The 19,467-nt window shown below is 42.8% G+C and overlaps 1 protein-coding gene across 1 annotated transcript; it reads right to left on the reverse strand.

The window, feature by feature from the left end:
• Positions 1-1,854: 1,854 nt before the first annotated feature.
• On the reverse strand, positions 1,855-16,289 carry tsn (translin). Its single transcript, XM_039755240.1, has 6 exons — positions 16,068-16,289; positions 12,713-12,806; positions 8,582-8,678; positions 6,638-6,753; positions 6,429-6,508; positions 1,855-4,449 (listed from the first exon to the last, which is right to left on the reverse strand). Exons 1-6 carry the CDS (start codon positions 16,131-16,133, stop codon positions 4,213-4,215), a joined length of 690 nt encoding a protein of 229 aa, XP_039611174.1. The 5' UTR covers positions 16,134-16,289; the 3' UTR covers positions 1,855-4,212.
• Between the last annotated feature and the right edge of the window lie 3,178 nt (positions 16,290-19,467).

Raw genomic sequence — 19,467 nt, forward strand, 5'->3', positions numbered from 1 at the left:
TGTCCAGTAAATCGAGGACGCAGGCAGGTTGTCAGAGCTAACAAAATGGAGGAGCTGCCGTCGTAAGGTGTGTTCATCATTATTTCTAAATAGCTTAACTGCTTAATAAATTACCAGAGTTGTCAAACAATGTTAAAATTGTGATAGAATCACCAAAACGTGTAAACCGTAGGTCACCTCTGTCAAGTGCAATCATCAGGATCCAATCCACCAGTAGCTCACTGAAATTAGAGGAGCAGACATTTCTGTGTCGTTGACAGCACTTTGAGGCACACGGCCACTCGATGGACCGCGAGACGTCTCGGCCTTCTCTTCCAGCTCTTCTTTTACTTAGGAAAGCGTGACCTGCACTGTATATAAAGACTTACGTGGACTTCTTAAGCTCACTCAAGAGTACAGAGCTGCTGAATGTTCTTAAAACTGTATTTCAATCTTTTGATTTTATTTAAGAAGACCTTGTTAACATTGCCTTTCTGTAAAATACCATGACGCATATAAATATAGATCTGTAAAGAATGTGCCTACCTTGGCTTCTCTTTGCTTTGCTCCTTATTTCTGGGTTTCGTATGACCAGTTAACATAAAGACTCCGCAGTGCTGCTAGAAGGATCACGAGGACGCCGGAGATGGGAAGCAGACGTGCCGCTCATGGTTGGCTTCTCGGTAAGTGTGGTGCGTTCCTGACACGGCTAGCCTGTCTGATCTGTCAGGTGGGAGTGGGCGCACCACAAGGGAGGAGAGACGATGAACGGCAGTCGCGTACACGACCGGGGATGGAATGGACCACAGGCTTGTTAGAAGGTGGATGGCGGTCACCCCTCAATGATGGCCCCCAAATATGGACAGCCTTGGGAATAGTGTTGTTCAAGTTCAATGAGAATCTTCTTCATATTCTGTAGTAGCCTGATGGCGGCCCGGGCCCTCCATGACGGTACAGTGCTCACGTTGTCTCAGCTGCTCCAACTTTTGTTTTATTTGTCTTGGATTTGTGACTCCCACAGCGAGAATATTGGTGTCATTTTCTGTCTCCTCTTCCCTGTTCTTCCATGTCAAGTGTGGCAAAGAGGCTGCTCGGGAATGTGGGCAAATTTATATGGCGAATATTCAAATAAAGGCATTTACACGTCGTATATGGTGACTGAATGTGAACACACGTCTGCACCGGTCTGAGGTGATGCGAGATTTTATACAGGAACTGGGTGTGGCAGGGGCCGTACATACCGTTTAATTAATCCAGTTTTTTTTTTTATTACATATGCCATTCTTGCCTTTCAAGTGTAAGCAAAGGTTTATAGTATGGAATCTAAGCAAAGGTTTACATGTGACAGCCTAAGACTTTCGTAAGAATGTGAGATGGCCACTCAAGAAAAAGATGAGATATTCAGCCACAGTGTCCGAACCAAAGGACAGCATTTGAGCAGAAGACCCCGAGAGCAACTGCTAAGCCAGGAGTTGGGAATGTTCTCATTGGGAACTGCTAGGAATTCTTCCTTGTACATGAGGGCACGTGAGGGGGACACAAAACCATCTGACAGAGTGGACTTTGCAACATGACAATGACTCAACACACACCAGTAAATCCACCAAGGAATGGCGAAGTCAAAATGAGAATCCAAGCACAAATGTGAGACGGGCGGTCACAGGATCTCATCTCAATATGCCCACATATGTTAAAGTGGGACGTTTTCACATTCACGTATCACTCTAACCAACTCAAAGTGCTTTCTTTACACAGACAGTGGGGAGACACTTCGGCCATCACCAGTACAATGCCAGACACACACACACACACACACACACACACACACACTTGCCTGCCCAGTAAAACTGGCATAAAGAGATACCCACATAAACGTGCCTTTTTTTCCCCCCATTTATTTAAGTATTTTTCTTGACATTTTCATTTTACAAAACAAAATGCAGCCAATATAATATTGCTCTGAAAACACGGAAACAAATAAAAGGTACAAAAATCTTGAAAGTGGCACAAATTCTACCCAGTTGTAAAATGCGCTTTCAAAGAGAGAGAAGTGCTTCTCGTTCAAAATGACTCGATCCTGTCAGAGGTTCGTTTTTTCAGAGACTTGCTGTAAGTCACGACAGCAACAGAGATGTCACAGCGGTGAGTACAATATTTGTATTTTAAGTTTTACACCAAAAAATGAAACGTAGAGCAGATAGAGGAGGGCGGCCCACTGTACGTGTAAAGGAGGTCTGCCTGTACAGAGCCGCAGCCATGAAGCTCGACGGGACGCGTGCACAGAACACACGGCGCATCGCACCATGCAAGCCGGAGGGGTCACAGTTTACTCGTAAGCCTTGAGCAACAATCACAAAAATGAAAACTGGACGTATTTACTTCCTTCGAACACTGAACTCTCTTCCTAGAGTGCTAAAATGGTGTCAACACAGGGGCTGGAGGGTCAACGTGACAGAATTGACCTTTGGACATTCTGGTGGTAAAAATGAGGCAGACAGACGGTCGTGTCGTGCAGCAGTGGCAGAACACGCAGGATTTGAACATTATGTTCACTTTAACCAGACAATTCAAACATGTAAGAGACGCGTTTTAAGGGGTCATAGAACAATAAAAAGCAGAGCAGAAAGACATCCCAGAAGAACGTGAACAGAACTGAAAGGTACAAGACCATTAAACAGCCCTTGGACTGCATCAATTGACAATAACATGGAAAGCAGGAGGGCACAACAAAACCAACGAGGTGCCAGAAAAATACCAAATAAAACAGCAGCCACAGAGGAGTCAATGCTAACATACAAACTGATATTTGCTCCTCACCACTGATGAGCCCAGAGTCTCACTTGTCGCAATGTGAAGCCTCACTGCCCTCAGATCAGCGGGGCGGCGAGTCAAAGGCCCACCCGAGGACAGTCGCCTGCATTCAGGTATCCACTCTCTACAATTCACCCGTTTTGTAATACGACATCTGAAAGCACACTGCGGCTCGTAACAATTTCTATATCCTGTTTCCACTGCTCATTTATTTACCCATATTTTGAAAACTGATCTACTTATCCTATTAAAAAAGAAAAAAAAAAGAAAACTGTGTTTAAATGAAATCACCTAGAGGTCCTATACAATAAGGAAGTACAATACACAAAGTTCCTTGAAAACCTGAATCAAAAGAATAGGAAATGAACTTCAGACCCACAGAAAGTGTGCACACATTAAGTGCAAAAGACAAAGGCCACAAATGACCTGCGCATTCCATGTTTTTAAAGATAAATTCAGTGCCAACAAATCACATTAATTAAACAGCTGCCAGATTTGAGAATTTCAACAACATGGCATGGAACTCGGGGGGGTATTGCACTTTCAAAGAGAGAAAACACCAAATGATGAAGAATATCATTCATGTAACCAGCGTCGGAGCGTGTGAGGTACGAGGATGAAGAGTAACCACTGGACTGGACTAACACGAGCTCTGACTGCAGGTTCAATGTGATGGCCATGGAATGTTCACAAAAACTGGACAAGTTGTCTGTCTCACCATCACCTGCCTCGGCCTCTCCAAAAGAAATCTAACTAAAGAACACGGCCACTGCCTGCCTGCCTGCCTGCCTGCCTACCTAATAAAGAAATGTCTGCGTTTACTTCCCCAGAGATCTAAGGATAAATCAAATAATGGCGAAGATCTGCCCGGTAGTCCCAAATGTATTGCTGCATTAAGTGCATTAAATACACAAAACATTGTAAACATTTTAAAGCAATTTTGAAATTTCTTATCAAAACCGTCTGGAGTAAAAACTATTTCCTACAGATACACCGGACTGTTAAAGCAGATTGCAGCAAATATAAAACATACGCCTACTTTGGTATTGTATCATTGCAGAAGGACTGTGTTGAAATGGCATCTTCCTCTTGAAGAGGTAACGATCGATCGATCAATCAATGCTCGCTCGGCATTTTCTCTTTGCTTTTGTCGCCGCTGAAATCTCCACATCTCCTTAAGCCACAAGATGCGACCCTGAATGAACAAACTACTGGACAAGTCAAAGTGAGTGAGTGAGTGAGTGATGAGAGAGCTGCTTCAGTGCCCACTAGCAGCTGCCAGCCTTGTGCTATGCTTTCAGAAACAATTTCCCACCCCAAATTAAGACTGCCTTCCTAGTTCAAATGCTGATGGAATCCGTCGTTCTTATCGTTAAAGACCCAGTGAAATCTCAGCTACTACGGCCCGGCATTCTACATTTACTATTTTTCATACGCAGTCTCAGATTCTTGCACCTTACTAAGTCCTCTGATAGACAGGTCATAGACCACCTCTTCAATCTTCTTCACATCATACTTGAGGCCATCATAGCGCTTTCTCAAGGGATCGTTCTTCAGATTAAGAAGTCGGAATCCTGAGTCAAGTTCGTTTATGAAATTTGAAATCCGAAGTGGCCGGGTGTAGTCTCCAGCAGTGACGCTGTTCACAGCCAGTCTAGACTACAGGAGACAGGAAAGAAAAGCAATGAATGTACAAAATGTCTTACAACGTTCTGGACTAGTAGAGGAGGACACAATTGATTTAATTGGGACTGCATAACAGGTGGTGTAAATCTGATAACACTGTAGATTAGTTACACCCAGAATGCATTAGTCACATACTGCTACAAGGCTTCTTTTTTTGTCTTAGTAACTCATGCAATGTATTAGTAAAGCAGTCATGTGTCTCTCTGCAATGTGGCCTACTAAAATTTAGACTGGTCTGAGGTGTCATAAGTGGTTGGTAATCTCTTTGGCTTCTTTAATCCTGACGAATCGGCGTGTTCACGGAGCCGTTTGCACATTGTCTCTTGTGGCTATGCAGTCCAATGTAAGGGTGACAATGCAACAAAATACCAGGTGCCATTTCTGACTCGGGGCAGCCTTGTCTTTTGGCTCTCTTCTCCTCCGTTCACTGAGCCAGGATGATCTCATACCTGGAAAGATCCTTCATTAGCTCTCCGATTCCAGGCATTTCTGTCAGATGCAAGTAACTGCCAAATGCTAGTCTTGATGGCAAGCGCCTTTAGATCCTGCTTGCAGACATCTGTAAAACACAGCTTGGGTCTTCCAGTTGGCCTTACAATCACCACATGCCCATCCCAATACGATACCAGCTCACCAAGGACATCTCTTGGTATTGGCCTACCTGACATGTGGCTGATATGTCCAAACCTACAGTGATGTCTCTGCTTGAACAGTGTAAACGTTGAGGTGGTGCAGGTCCTCTCCAGTACGGTTGTGTTGGGAACCCATGAAGTGATTCCCATTTGAGCCTGAAGCAGCGCACGTAGAATGAGTTGATGAGCGGGTTGATAACATGTCGCTCAACACTGCAATCCTCAATGTAAGGCTTGAGAATCCTCAATGAATGCTTAATTAGATCAAATGAAGCTCTTATATTTTACCAGCGAATGATAAGCTCTTAATATGTCACACTGCAGAGATGCAGAACTACTTTATTAAAACTCTGTAAGTGTTACTGAAACCAAAAGAAGACTTTGTTAATGATGTCGGGTTACATAACAGTAGGTGACCAACAGATGCATTATAGGTAGTACCTAAACTGAAGTGTTACCATAAACAGTCACTCTTCATGCACACACAAACCCCTCATGTCTACTTTAAAACCTAAAGGCATACATTAGGAAAATGAACAAATCTAAATCGAGCCCATATGTGTTACTATGTTCTGTGAGGATGTGGTGTCCCATTAAAAACTCATCAGGGTAGGATCCAGAACCTCACAGCCCTTTACTATTAATTGGGTTGGATCAGAAACCTGCAGCCGCCAAGGCCCTCCAGGACCAACGTTATTTAATTAATTAATTAATGTTTAAAAATGTAATTAAATGTTCAATCTGTGGGAATACTTAAATAAAAAGGTCATTTTGTTTTAGTCTTCTTTCTATAGACAAGTAGCTGTCAAAATGATGGAAATAAAACCAATATGAACTCAATTAACAAGACTGTGAGCCTTCAGAAAAGCCTCAAGATAATGGTGGTACAGAATCTGAGGATTAGCAAAACATATTGTATATTGCACTCTTCAGGTAAAAGTCAAATGTCCTTCTTCTAGAAATCACTCAAGGATTTCCCATCAATGCTTCATTAGTTTGGCATCTGAAGACTAAAAGCAGCAACTTAATATTTCTGTAGATAAATTGATCGCATCACTGAGCGCTCGGTCTGTGTCACCTTAGATGATGTGGTAGCAGGAAAAAGAAACCATCACCACAGGAAGCTGGGACACCTCCGAATCAAGAGGTGGACACTTCCAGACTCTCCTATACAGTAGGGGATTACTTTGGGATATTTTACAGTGTGCTACGCTGTGTAACCCATCTTAACCAGACTGCTTATCAGCGTTAGTGAGTCTGTGATGGCCCGACGATCAGCATATTCTGAGCAGCACTGATGTTGAACCCCAAATGTCTTACCAGCTCGCTTGCCAAAGTCAGCACCCCAGACAGATAATCTTCAATATCAAGATGAAAGCCCTTTTCTCTTTCAACTTCAACTGCACAGGATAAAAACAAAGACTTGTCATTTTCTTCATCACACTCACAATCTGCGATCAGTTTTTATGCAGACACAATGCATTTTCTTTGAATTTTCTACTTAGTAAATGAACGGATACCAAACTTACTGCCTAATATTTGTGCAACTTCTTCACGAGTCACCAAAGTTTCACTTTCCAGATAAACAACAAAAGCTGCCAGAAAAGCGAGACGCTGCAGCACAAACCTCCAGTGTTCATGAAACCTTAATAACAGAACAGAAAAAAAATAAAAAGCAACATCGACAATCGTAAATTATAGCACAAATCGTAGACTTGCATAATCTTAAGTTAAAGACCTTCCCAGATCCGAACTTACACAGCAGCTACATGTGCATCATTCACTGAAATGCACACGGCACTCGAAAAAGACATAACAGCAACTGTAATTACAACTGATACCTAAAACACCCAGGGTGGCACTGCTGCCTCGCAGTAAGGAGGCCTCAGATCACTTCTCGGGTCTGTGTGGAGTTTGCATGTTCTCCCCGTGTCTGCGTGGGTTTCCTCCCACAGTCCAAAGACACGCAGGTTAGGTGCATTGGCCATCCTAAATTGTGCTTGGTGTGTGGGTGTGTCCTGCGGTGGGCTGGCGCCCTGCCCGGGATTTGTTCCTGCCTTGCGCCCTCTGCTGGCTGGGATTGGCTCCAGCAGACCCCTGTGATCCTGTGTTAGGATAAGGCGGGTTGGATAATGACTGACTGCCTAAAACCCCCATAATACTACTAGTAATACATTTTACTTAGATAGCGCCTTTCCCGATGAGACCACTATACAAGACAATACAAGACAGCAGAATGCTTGTTCTCTGTGTACGAGTGGCCGAGATGCTAAAAACAAACTGTCTTGGCTCTGCTTGGCACAAACATCCTCTAGCGCTTCATTGTTACAGTAGACGCTGTCTTCCTCTCTTAGTGATTTGTTTGAACAACATTCTGTTAAAGGAACATTTCAGACAGTTTGTGGTGTGATTATGAAGAGGCCATGTTTAAACATGACATCACATTTCAGTTAACAGCAACCGAGTAATTAATAAAAACAGCATTGCCTTTGCTGTCTGTTTTGACCAGAATATAAAACATTACATGTCTATTTCGCTAAGTGGCTCGTTTCTGCAGATTCGACATTCAATTCAAAGTGTGATTTTATGGACCACCAGAGTGTAACATCATATCAATGAGTCCTCCAATGGACCCCACATGTGAATAAAGCCGATACTACAGTTTTATAGGGTCCTTATCGTGATATGTACAGAGTACCTGTATGTGTGAATCAACATGCAATGTCACCAGTCGCCGGCACCCTAATTAGCGAGTGTAATGCTGAACTCGCTGAGCCTCAGGCCCATTTACTGATGGACAGTTTAACAGGACTGAGAATTGTGCATAAACCTATAAACAGTGTTCAGTGTAAGTAAATGTTAGAATGTTGCATGAACTATTGCGGTGCCACTGTGGTAGCGCTGCTGCCTTGCAGTAAAGAGAATAAGGTTCACCTCCTGGGAGTTTGCCTGTTCTCCCCGTGTCTGTATTGGTTTCTTTCAGGTTTCTCCCATTGTCCAAAGACATGCAGCTTAGGTGAACTGGTGACACTAAACTGTCCCTACTGTGTGTGTGCTTGCCCTGCAATGGATTGGCACCATGTCTAGGGTTTCTGCCTGCCTTGTGCTCGCTCTGTGCCAACTGGGATGGGCTCCAGCCCCCCAATGTCCCTGATCTGGATGAAGTAGGTTTGAAACTGATATGACATGAACTGTTTACACATTTGTTTAAGTATGCACTTGAATAGTTACCTATAATACAGTACATTAAGTTTACAGACTGGTTCACCATATAGGAAATTACTTAACTGCATTATTGTGAACCTCTAAAAGCAACTAGAAATAATACAAAAGACATAAAAACACATTGAGAAAAAAAAACACAAAAGCAATAGAATATTCCATTCTTAAGACACGATATATAGTTAAAAAAATGTTTTACACTTGTATAATGAAAAACAGAAAAGGGATTTTCAAAATTCTCTCTTTACAACCTGTAATACTGCTCAGCTGGAAACTTTGTCTTCAGATCTCCCAGATGATTCCTTACTGTGAGAAACAGCTCTCGGGCTCTCAAACATTTACTTGGTACTGAAAAACAAATTCAAAAATCCTTCATTTGAGCCAATTTCATGGCTAAGGATGGCGTATGCTACGTGAAAAAGTCACAGTTACTCAATTTAATCCTTTCTGGGGTTTAGGGTTAAATTTAAAGTGCTTGAAATATGGAGTATTGCATTTTATCATAACTGATCATTTCAAAATCAAATATGGCTTTCATGGATGGCTAGAGAGCCTCATTAATACCAAATTTCAACGTGACATATGGAGGTTGTGGACAACTAGTTGGATTCAGTCAGTCATTATCCAACCCACTATATCCCAACACAGGGTCACGAGGGTCTGCAGGAGCCAATCCCAGCCAACACAGGGCGCAAGGCAGGAACAAACCCCTGGGCAGGGCGCCAGCCCACCACAGCTAGTTGGACTCATTAAAACCAAACTCGTAGCTATGTCTGTAAGTAGGGGGTGGCAGTACACGCTACACTAGAATTTCTATTTTCCACAATCTTTTCATTCCTATCCTAAACATCTTGTAGCATCCATTATCTGTCTTTCCACACACACACACACACATACGTGTATCCACTAAACCAATGTCATAACCCATTGAATGGCACATCTTTAAGACAGCCAGCCCTGTGCCAAGAGTCTCCAGCCAAAGGCCATGAATGACCTCACAGGGTGCTGCAGCGGAGGCAGCTACAGAGTGGTCTGCGGTCAAACCCTTCTCCAGAGAATGGGAACTGAACTGACTGTACACGGTTTTCGGTTTAAAACATCAGAAACAATCAACTTACAGCTTTAACATGCGACTGACATCACACTTTGTTTTTTGTTAATTTTAGGGGCTATGGGACTCTGAACGTCATTTTCTTGTTTCACCTTACAGGTCCCCAGTGGTATAATCCCATTTCTTCCTAATCTGAAAGATGTCTACCTGGTGTAATAAGCAGCAAATGAAATACAATTCCACAGGGCCAACACACACATGCCAAAGCCTGCAGTGGACAGTGGTCAACCTCCTGAATTTGAACAGATCACCCTGCTCACCATTATATACTAGTAGAGTATCTCTTGGAATATTATCAGGGGACCCAGACAGAATTCAGACTTGGGCAAATTTACAGCAGACTAAATGTAAAGTACAGCTGGAGTCAACTTAGGAGGAATTCTTTAAAACTCGCTTTATAACCTCTATACAGATTTTATACTTACAAACTATAAATTTGGAATATCGCTTAATACATTAACTTTGTGCAGAGTAACAGTATTTTTTTCTAAGAACGCCCACTCTGAGTATTTCACTTTTTCTTGACTATATCACAATTCCAGCGGGACACAAGTTTACATATACTTGGTTAATATTTGGTAGCTTCGCCTTTAAATTGTTCCACTTCAGCCAGATGTTTTGGTTTTCCTTCCACAGGCGTCTTGCACTAAGTTGCTGTCATTTTGGCCCATTCCTCCTGACACAACTGGTGTAACTGGGACAGGTTCGTAGGCCTCCTTACTCACACAGGCTTTTTCAGTTCTGCCCACAAATTTTCAAATCCAGGTCTGGGCTTTGTGATGACCACTCCAATACCTTGACCTTGTTGTCCTTAAGCCATCTTGCCACAACTCTGGAGGTACACTTGGCGTCTTTGTCCATTTGGAGGACCGATTTGAAACGGACATTCATCTTCCTTGCTGAGCTCTTGAGATGTTGCTGCAGTATGACTCCATCATTTTCCTTCCTCATGATGCCGTCTATTTTGTGGACTGTACCAGTGCCTCCTGCAGCCAAGCACCCCCACAACGTGATGCTCCCACCCCAGTGCTTGATGGTTGGGCTGGTGTTCAATGGCTTGAAACCCTCCCCCTTTTCCCTCCAAATATAACAATGGTCTTTTTGGACAAACAGTTCAATCTTGTATTCATCAGACCAGAGGACATTTCTCAAGAAGGTAACATCTTTGTCCCAATGTGCCATTGGAAACTGAAGTCTGTTTTTTTAAAGAAGCTCTGAAGCAGTGGCTTCTTCCTTACTGAGTTTTACTACTCGTTTTACTGTTGCTATCGATACTTGTCTACCCGTTTCCTCCAGCATCTTCACAAGGTCTTTTGCTGCTGTTCTTGGATTGATTTGCACTTTTTGTGACAAAGTATGTTCTCCTCCAAGAGACAGAATGCGCCTCTCCTTCCTAATCAGTATGATGGCTGTGTAGTCCCATGGTGATTATACTTGCGAATCATTGTTTGTACAGATGAACATGGAACCTTCAGGTGTTTGGAAATTGTTCCCACAGATGAACCAGATTTGTGGAGGTCCACCAGTTTTTTGAGGTCTTGACTGATGTCTTTTGATTTTCCCATTATGTCAAAAGGAAAGAGGCAGCGAGTTTGATGGTCGGCCTTAACATATTCACGTGTTGACTCCAATTAGGCTAAAATGCTATCAGAAGCTAATTGTCCAATTGCCTACAGGCTTGACATCATTTTCTGGAATTTTCCAAGCTGTTTAAAGGCACAAAGTGTATGTAAACTTGTGACTCACTGGAACTGTGATACCCTGAGCTCTGTGAACATTGTTGGAAAAAAATTACTTTTGCCCTACACCTGGTAGATGTCTTAAACAATACGCTAAATTTATAATTTGTTAGTATAAAATCTGTGGAGGAGATTAGAGTGAGTTTAAAAGAATTCACCCTACGTGCATGGAAACTGATGACTTCAGCTGTACTGTAGATCTAATAAATCGCATGTAGGAATTATGAACGGTTTAATGTACAATTGTGGGTTTGCAACTTCAATGTACAAACTGTCCATACCCAGGCAGTGTAAGCAAGTGATCGACTCAGCCAATAGGATGTTAGGTCCCATAGCTCAGTATGTGAATTACAAGGTCACTGTTGTCATGTGGAGGTTATGCTTTAGTAATGGAACTCGCTAGATGGGCCTCAGAACTGCCACTTCCTTCTAGTGAAACACAGGCAGCTCCGCCGACTTATTTTATTTTACTGCAAAATTCAGTTCTCACTTTGAGGGATCTTTTACAAAACATCTAGCCGCTTTAAACTTTTTTATTTGCACGATCACAACACAGCATGTCATACAATTAAAGTACCTTGATGTTTCTAATGTAATTCGTGTGGTTGAATTCATGTTGCAAGTGTCTGCAGTGTACACTCACTTTGGTGGTGTGGCATTCACTGATCTGACTAATTTAATAGATAGCTTTGAGGGATCTTATTGTGCTACTGAAGATGTGTCAGAATACTTTTAACCAATAAGTTCAGTAAATGTGTGTCAAGGAACACTGCTGGAGCTCCTCCATACCAAGAGCAACACGCCTGCCTGATGCCTCACTCACTGTGCCAGTAACTGCCAAGTCAGACACTTTTACTTTCTTTGTAGACATTCTGGGAGGTATTCAGACCATAGTGTGTGTATATACTGTATATATTTATCCAACTATTTATTTATTGAACTTCTGTAAAGAGACAAGTTTCCCCCAGGGACTAAAATTCGGAGTCCCAAATGAGGCACATTACTTGTATTATGAGGGAGCGTCAGTTACAGCACTACGGCCATGTGGCGCGTTTCCCCGAGGGTGATGCGGCTCATAAGATCCTCCTTGTTGGGGACCCGAGGGGCTGGACCAGGCTAAGGGGTCATCCACGTAACACCAGGCTGCGGCAGATAGACGGTCATTTCCGGAGGGTGGGACTGGATTGCGTGTCTGCCTGGGGGGGGTTTACCAACCGGCTTCCCGAGTTGTTTCGTCGTGTAGTGGGTGCAGCAACGCTCTGTACCAGTGCAGGCCCCCCAACCTGACTTGACTTGGACTAAAAGTTCTGTCTATTTCAAAGGCAAGAAGAAAAACTCCCTTTCAATGTCTGATTTTATCACCAAACAGACTGATGTATTCATCTTACTGCTGTTTCAGGGCAGTTAAATATAAAAAAAAAAAAAACGTGGTCATTAAAAGGCATTAATTCTAACAGGTGAACTTTCATCACGAACAATCCCAAGTTTGCTCTTTATGCATTTACACCACAATATGCATCACACACACTTACTGTCTTTAAAGCCAGTTGCTTGGTGGACGCTCTGAAGCACAGTTAGTATTTCCCTTGCAGTTTGTTCAAGGACTTGCACAACTTTTCTAATGTCCTGTGAGAGAAAAAAAAAAACCAAAAACATTAAATTCTAAATTTCACAAACCCATTACTTCTTAATATTTTCAAAGAAATGGCTGCAACATCAGACTTGATCCACCAGAATCAGGAAAGAGTTGTGGAGAGAACCAGAGTAGCAAAAAGTACAACTTATTAAGCAACCCTGAAAAGGACACCATGCAGTAGAGGGGCCATGCATTGGATACTCAATAATATTGTAGGGGGGGTTATAAAAAAAAAAAAGAAAAAAAAAAGGCAAAGTTCCTGGAAGAAGGCCACACAAATTCCGCACAGAGGGTTCCAAGTGGCACTGTTACCCACTGTGCTACTGCTGTTAACAGTCACCGTCAAATCTGACCCTGGGTCGGGCCTGCACAAAGTGACAGCTCTGGAGTTGGGACAAAAACCTGCAGCCACAGTGGGCCCCCAGGACTGAATGTGAGAACCACTGATATGTGGGGAGTTTGATTTCAGACCAACACATCATTAAATAAGCTCTGCTCCCTCGGACCTATTACTGTAACATCCTTCTATATAAAAGCGGTTGGGATTGTCCTTCCGTCCCGTGAGTGCTACGCAGGTGTGGAGTTTCACACGCCCGTCCCATTTTGCAATGCACGATGGGATTTGTAGTTTCGTTTTTCCAGGTAAAAAATTATTTTCTACTCCAGACTGTGCGATATCTTCTTCTCTTTTCTTACTATATAAAAGCGGTCGGGATTGTCCTTCCGTCCCGTGAGTAGAACGCGTAACGGTATTCCGCTTATCACAGACTTACTACTTGCGGTATGAAGCGACATGATGTGAGCAGAGTTCTGGTGCTTCGATCGTTCCCTTGCTTTTGTGTGCGATTCATTGGAAAAATAGACAAAATGATGTCTCTGGAAATAATTAATGTTGATGGAGTACAAATGCCTCACCGCGTAGTAAATATCAGGGGGGTTCAGAAGGGCGACCTCAATATAGAAAAAAATATATATTATATATATGTCACAAAAATAACAGAAACTACGAGTATTAAAGTTATACCGCTCAAATGCAATAACACCAAATTAATGAGTTTGTATAAAATATCAAATTGATCTACAGTACATATTGAATTGCCTTAAGAAGTGGTCACCTTAAAAGGCGGGTCAGCCTAGTAAATAAGCAGCCCTGACTGGTGTCCTGTCCAGAGTTGTTTACTGCCGTATGGCCAATGCTGTAGAGATAGGCTCTGCATCAAGCCCACGCCATGAACTGGAGTAAGTGCGCCTGACAGTGTTATGAGATATTTAAACATTATTCCCCAACTATACTGTTAGGAAATCTATTACAGCAACCAATTCCGACATAAATGTTATTGTGTTCATTAAAATGACTTAGGAATGCTTTGTAGTGAAAAGTCAAGCAAAATGACCCCTTTTATTGGCTAACTAAAAAGAGTACAATACGCAAGCTTCGAGGCAACTCGGGCCCCTTCTTCATGCGAGATGGAATGTTATTATGAATGCTTTGCAATCACTTCTTTGGGCTCCTTTTTTTTTTTTTTGTCCAGCTCCTCCTGGCTCACCAGTATATGAGGGGAAAAAAAAAACCACATATGATGTTCAATATGCCTTGATGTCTAGTTATGGAAGATATCTAGCTTTTGGGGTTCCATTCTCTTTTTGACCATCTAGACACAAAAATCCTCCCTGTGGGCCATTTTAGGACCATATTTTGTACAAACAATGACATTCTTATGGTAAACATACAGGTGTCTTCAACAAAAATGACCAGATGGACTTGATGAGTTATGCATGCCAGATCAACTCACCCCAGGGGTCCATCACATAATGGAATGAGGGGTCAAAGTTACTCCTTTTTCACAAAACTTCGATAAAATGGAAATGGCTCATACAGGTATGTGGAGTGTCATCTTGTGCTATTCCAAGGTTGTTGTTAATCAGGGTCATGTGTTTGATATTTAATTCTTTACTGGTGGTCCTAGCTAACAGTCACTATCAGAAGGTTATAAATGGCAAATTTCAAACATAAGCATGTGAGGGATCATTTTAGATGGTTTCAAGGTCAGTGATTATGAATAATTCTAACTAGGAGATTGTTCCTCGCCCACACTATGCGACTCTTCAATTCCACCCTGGGGGGTAAACGTTAACATTAACATTATTCAAAGTTATTGTCTGCTTTTACATGCATTTCTATTATTCTTTAATTTAATATTGTTTTTTGTATCAGTATGCTGCTGCTGGATTATGTGAATTTCCCCTTGGGATTAATAAAGTATCTATCTATCTATCTAACTCTAAGGAACTCTTTTCAGAGGGTGAGAAATGACAAATTTCTATTACAATTCAGAATATTTGGATTTAAACATTTCAAATGAAGAAGTACACGGTTACATTTCTTATGAGGGCAGCTTGCACGATTTCATTTTTTTTTTACCATAAATAATGCTGTGTATAAATAAAAAACTGTTTCTACAGTACTTCTACTAATATTGTGTGTCGTGTAAAGCAATAGTAGCCATACATTTAACAGCCCACCTTAATTAAGTGTCCGTGTGTCTGTCTGGCTGGCTGTGTAACCAGTCAGGTTGCTATGTCACCGTCATTCCAAAAGATGGCGCATTACTAACATTTTTCTCATTCCAATAGACGGGGTATCAACGTTTGCAGTAACGCATTTTATTACAAAACAAATTACGTCAGATGATGCACCGCAAACGTTAACGCTGAGGTCTGCGTTGATTACTTCGATTTCATCCCGTTTTAGACGGCTTGAACAGCTTGTGACTGGTGAATGTTACAACGAGCCAAACGGGGGTCCTCTGAAGGGATCGGCGGGGGTGAAGAGCTCGATAACGCATCCTACTAACGACCGCCACCACAATGTTGCCAATGTTTCAGGGACGGGGTTTCCTCACACGACGTATTCAACCCCGATAAACCCCGACATTTAATCCCCCCCTTTGTTTCTTGATCGAATTGGGTTCGGCCAGGATGGATATGTTAAAATGAAACCAATCAGTTATTAGAATTGCACGGCATACGATGGCTATTTAAAGGCAGATTAAACCGAACATTAAACAATACATATTTCATTGTATATAAAGGGACCAGGCAAACATTGCTTTGTGTGGATTTAGGTCAAACGGTGTGCAAAAACGTAAAAGTTGCCGTCGGACGAACCAAGAAAGGGAAAGAATGGCCGTAATAATTGTAATAAAGCAAGCACGTTACGCCGCCTCGAACATGCACACACCAAGCGGTACCTCTCTCACGTCGTGGTCGGCACTGAGGAATTCCTGAATGCTGCTGAACATTTCGTTAACGGACATCTCCACTCGACAAACTGGAAACACACAAAGCAACTCGCAGCTACAGAACACAGCACGCTGGCCCACGCACACTCGTCTTCACTCCGACGGCAAGCACGCCACACACAGATGGCTCGCTCGAGTGCTCCTCACATCCCGCGGCGCAAGGCGCACTCTAGTGACGTCACACGCTCGCGACACACCCGTGTGCCACGTTAACCGCGCGAAGGAAATCACAAAAATGAACGAAAGTGGTACAAACTTTAGGTCTGCTCATTGATCTTAATTATTTCATACCAATTTCCATTGGCTTTCCGTGAACGCACGATTACTAAAAGATGGACTGAAAGACTGGATTGTAGGGCTGAAAGAAGGGTTAAAGACACAGCAGTCATCAGATGTGCAGCTGAACAGGAGGGTTACCAGACGTCCGGCAAGAGTATCGCGTTGTGTTCTCCGTCCGGCAGGCATTGCCTAAAAAGGTGAAAATGTCTGGCTTCCATCAGTCACTGACCTGACTGGGTTATTGGCTGAAATCGCACGCTATCACCTCCGTGTTTCACATAAATCATCTGTTTTATCGAAAACGAAACACGCCAATTGCAGTTATTCTCCGCGCTGAAGGCATACTTTCAGTGCATCTTATATATAAACGTCTACGTGTGGAAGTGTCTGTCTGTCTGTCCGGCCCGGAAGTGAGAGGTGGAGCTGGGGTAAGGGCTCCGCCTCCGAGGAAACAGACAACTCGCTTAGCCAATAATAACACAAGTAAGGCCAGCACGTCAGCAAAACGAAATCTCAGAAGAAAGACAAAGTCGCTTAGCTGCTAACATCGGCAGGACGGTATACTGTACCTTTTACTTTAACTCCCACCGCAAATGCACTTCGGCAAAACGAATCCTCCTAGGAGAGAGACACCCAGAGGAGTTCCTTTCAATTACCTGACGTCTCTACATTTATGTATTTTTTCTGGCCATTTCAATAGTTTCAGGGACTCCGGGCTTTTCGCAGCACAGGCTTACACAGCTAGTACTGTACATTATAAATGCTGATCGTGAATTTTCCCAAGAATAGTTTTTACCATTGGCTGAGGTAGAATAGTTCAGATATTACCGTGTGGTCACGTAGGCACAATAAATTAAAGGCCGTGTGCCCCGTGGTTACTCTCTCAGGTCGGTGTTAGCATATCGTAATGTCTTGGACCAACAGTGTGAGTTTTCCGCATTCGACTTGTACGACCGACATAAAATACCAGAAATTATATGATGAAGTCAAGTCCCGACTTATCCGTGGGAGAACTTAAACTCAAGTAGATACGGTAAGTTTTTATTTTTACATCTTCCTGCCTCCTCCAATCTCACACCAGTTTCTCAGACACATCGAACTTTGCTGCAGCAGCGCAGTTACCAATTTCTTTCACTACTTCAACGACGTTTCATTTCAAACCAGCTTCATATTTTCTTCTGATTGGACGCTCCATCGCAGATAAGGATGCTCTTACGATAAAGGTGTATGAGGGTATGAGATACAAAAAACACAAATCAGTGCAAACATCCCTTCAGAATAGTTCAGATATTACCGTGTGGTCACGTAGGCACAATAAATTAAAGGCCGTGTGCCCCGTGGTTACTCTCTCAGGTCGGTGTTAGCATATCGTAATCTCTTGGACCAATAGTGTGAGTTTTCCGCATTCGACTTGTATGACCGACATTATAAAATACCAGAAATTATATGATGAAATCAAGTCCCGACTTACCCACGGGAGAATTTATCGGTGAGTATATATGGTAGTTAAATTCTAACTTTTAATTTTGATGACTCGTTTTGTGACCTGTCAAATTAGTTGTTTTGAAAGTTTTCATTGTAACACACAGTGTTTCGTGAATAGAACAGGACGCGTTCTCCTTTGTCCTCCTTCAGGACCTTCAATGTCCTCCTTTGGGTTTGTAGGTATCTGGTAACCCTAAACAGGAAAGAGCAGGTAACACACGAGGGGAGTTCCAAACGTCAGTTCACATGGACATTTTGAATTTGTACCCACTGGTTGTTTTTTTTTTTTTTCAGTGGATCATTCGGCTCCAGTCTTCACCAACTTAGGGCCGACTGAGTTGAGGTGAAGTGCGCCTGGGGACCACAGGAAAGCAATGGGGTAATAATGTTCACGGAATTACCAAAAACCAGCCCCAGTAATGAATCATTCTTTATTATCAATTTTATTTCACAGGGTCCCATGTATTGTCTGACTCTTGGATGGCCCTTCATGGTTTGTTTTGATCCGTGCCACTCCACGTGGCTAATGCATTCAGCCCACGCCGCCTTTTCTTACACCAGTGTTTCTCAAGTTCTGACTTTTTAAGTTCATTGCAGCAATTATAAACTGCCTCCTTGGTGAAATGAGTGCGATTGGGGGTCCTCCCTCACTCCCCAGGGGTGAAACAAGCACACTTAGAAATGGTGAACATCGTGCAGCGCTGCCGATTGCTTAGGCGATCCACCACAACCCACCAGTACTCACTTGCAAACCAACAATGGCAACCCGTGAAGCTGCGCAGTCCTGTGGTTGAGAGACACTGTGTGGACTTGCCATGCAGTCACCGCGACATGAAGATTGGGTTTGTGTTACTTCATAGTGACAGTTAACATATTCATACCGGTGACCCACATCAGTTGAAGTGACGTGCAACATGGCCAATGTGACATACAGCCATATGGCCAGCCCCAAATGGAGCCGTAATTTGGAGCCTAATTATATTCACAGAAACTTCCTCAGATGTTCAGGTTTGTGTGTCATTATGAAGACAAGAAATTAGGCGTAGTAGTGAAGATGGTGCAGACCCAAGAGTGGGGCGTTACATAATGCGCGTGCACAAGCGTTACTTTTCACGCTGATCGGGATTTATGTAGCGGAAGAACGTGGAAGTTGAAGTGCGCACAGATTCCTGCATCTGGATTTTTCTGTGCGTAAACACATTTCGGCTTTTGTGCTTACGCCATATTATAGTGCGAGTTCTACGCACGGCGTTATACACGAGGCCCCTGATCCTTCTAGTCTCCAGTCAAGGGTCCCAGCCGACCATTACAGCGTCTATTCATTGAGTAACTCAGCACATGTATTAATGTGTCCGTACAGATTGTCTTGATATGGTAGTGTTGTAATGGTCATTTACTATAAAATTGCTTGTCTGGTTGAATCTCGAAATTAATTTACAAAGAGGAGCACCTAACATCTTAGAACAACCAATAACGCATTGCCGTCAAGTGCTTCTGCATGAGAAACTCTCCAGAATTGTCACGTATGCAGTACAGTATATACATGGCCAATGCAAATGGTAAATATAGAGGAACCTGCTCCGAT

This window comes from Polypterus senegalus, chromosome 6 (assembly GCF_016835505.1).
Source record: "Polypterus senegalus isolate Bchr_013 chromosome 6, ASM1683550v1, whole genome shotgun sequence".
NCBI classification, from domain to species: Eukaryota; Metazoa; Chordata; class Cladistia; order Polypteriformes; family Polypteridae; genus Polypterus; species Polypterus senegalus.

Coding starts and splice junctions, on each gene's coding strand:
- tsn (XM_039755240.1), bottom strand. CDS start 16,133: ATGTCCGTTAACGAAATGTTCAGCAGCATTCAGGAATTCCTCAGTGCC. Junction 8,679..12,712: donor AGCAACTGGCTTTAAAGACA/GTAAGTGTGTGT, acceptor TTTGTTTTTCAG/TACCAAGTAAATGTTTGAGA. Junction 4,450..6,428: donor TGACTTTGGCAAGCGAGCTG/GTAAGACATTTG, acceptor TGTCTCCTGTAG/TCTAGACTGGCTGTGAACAG.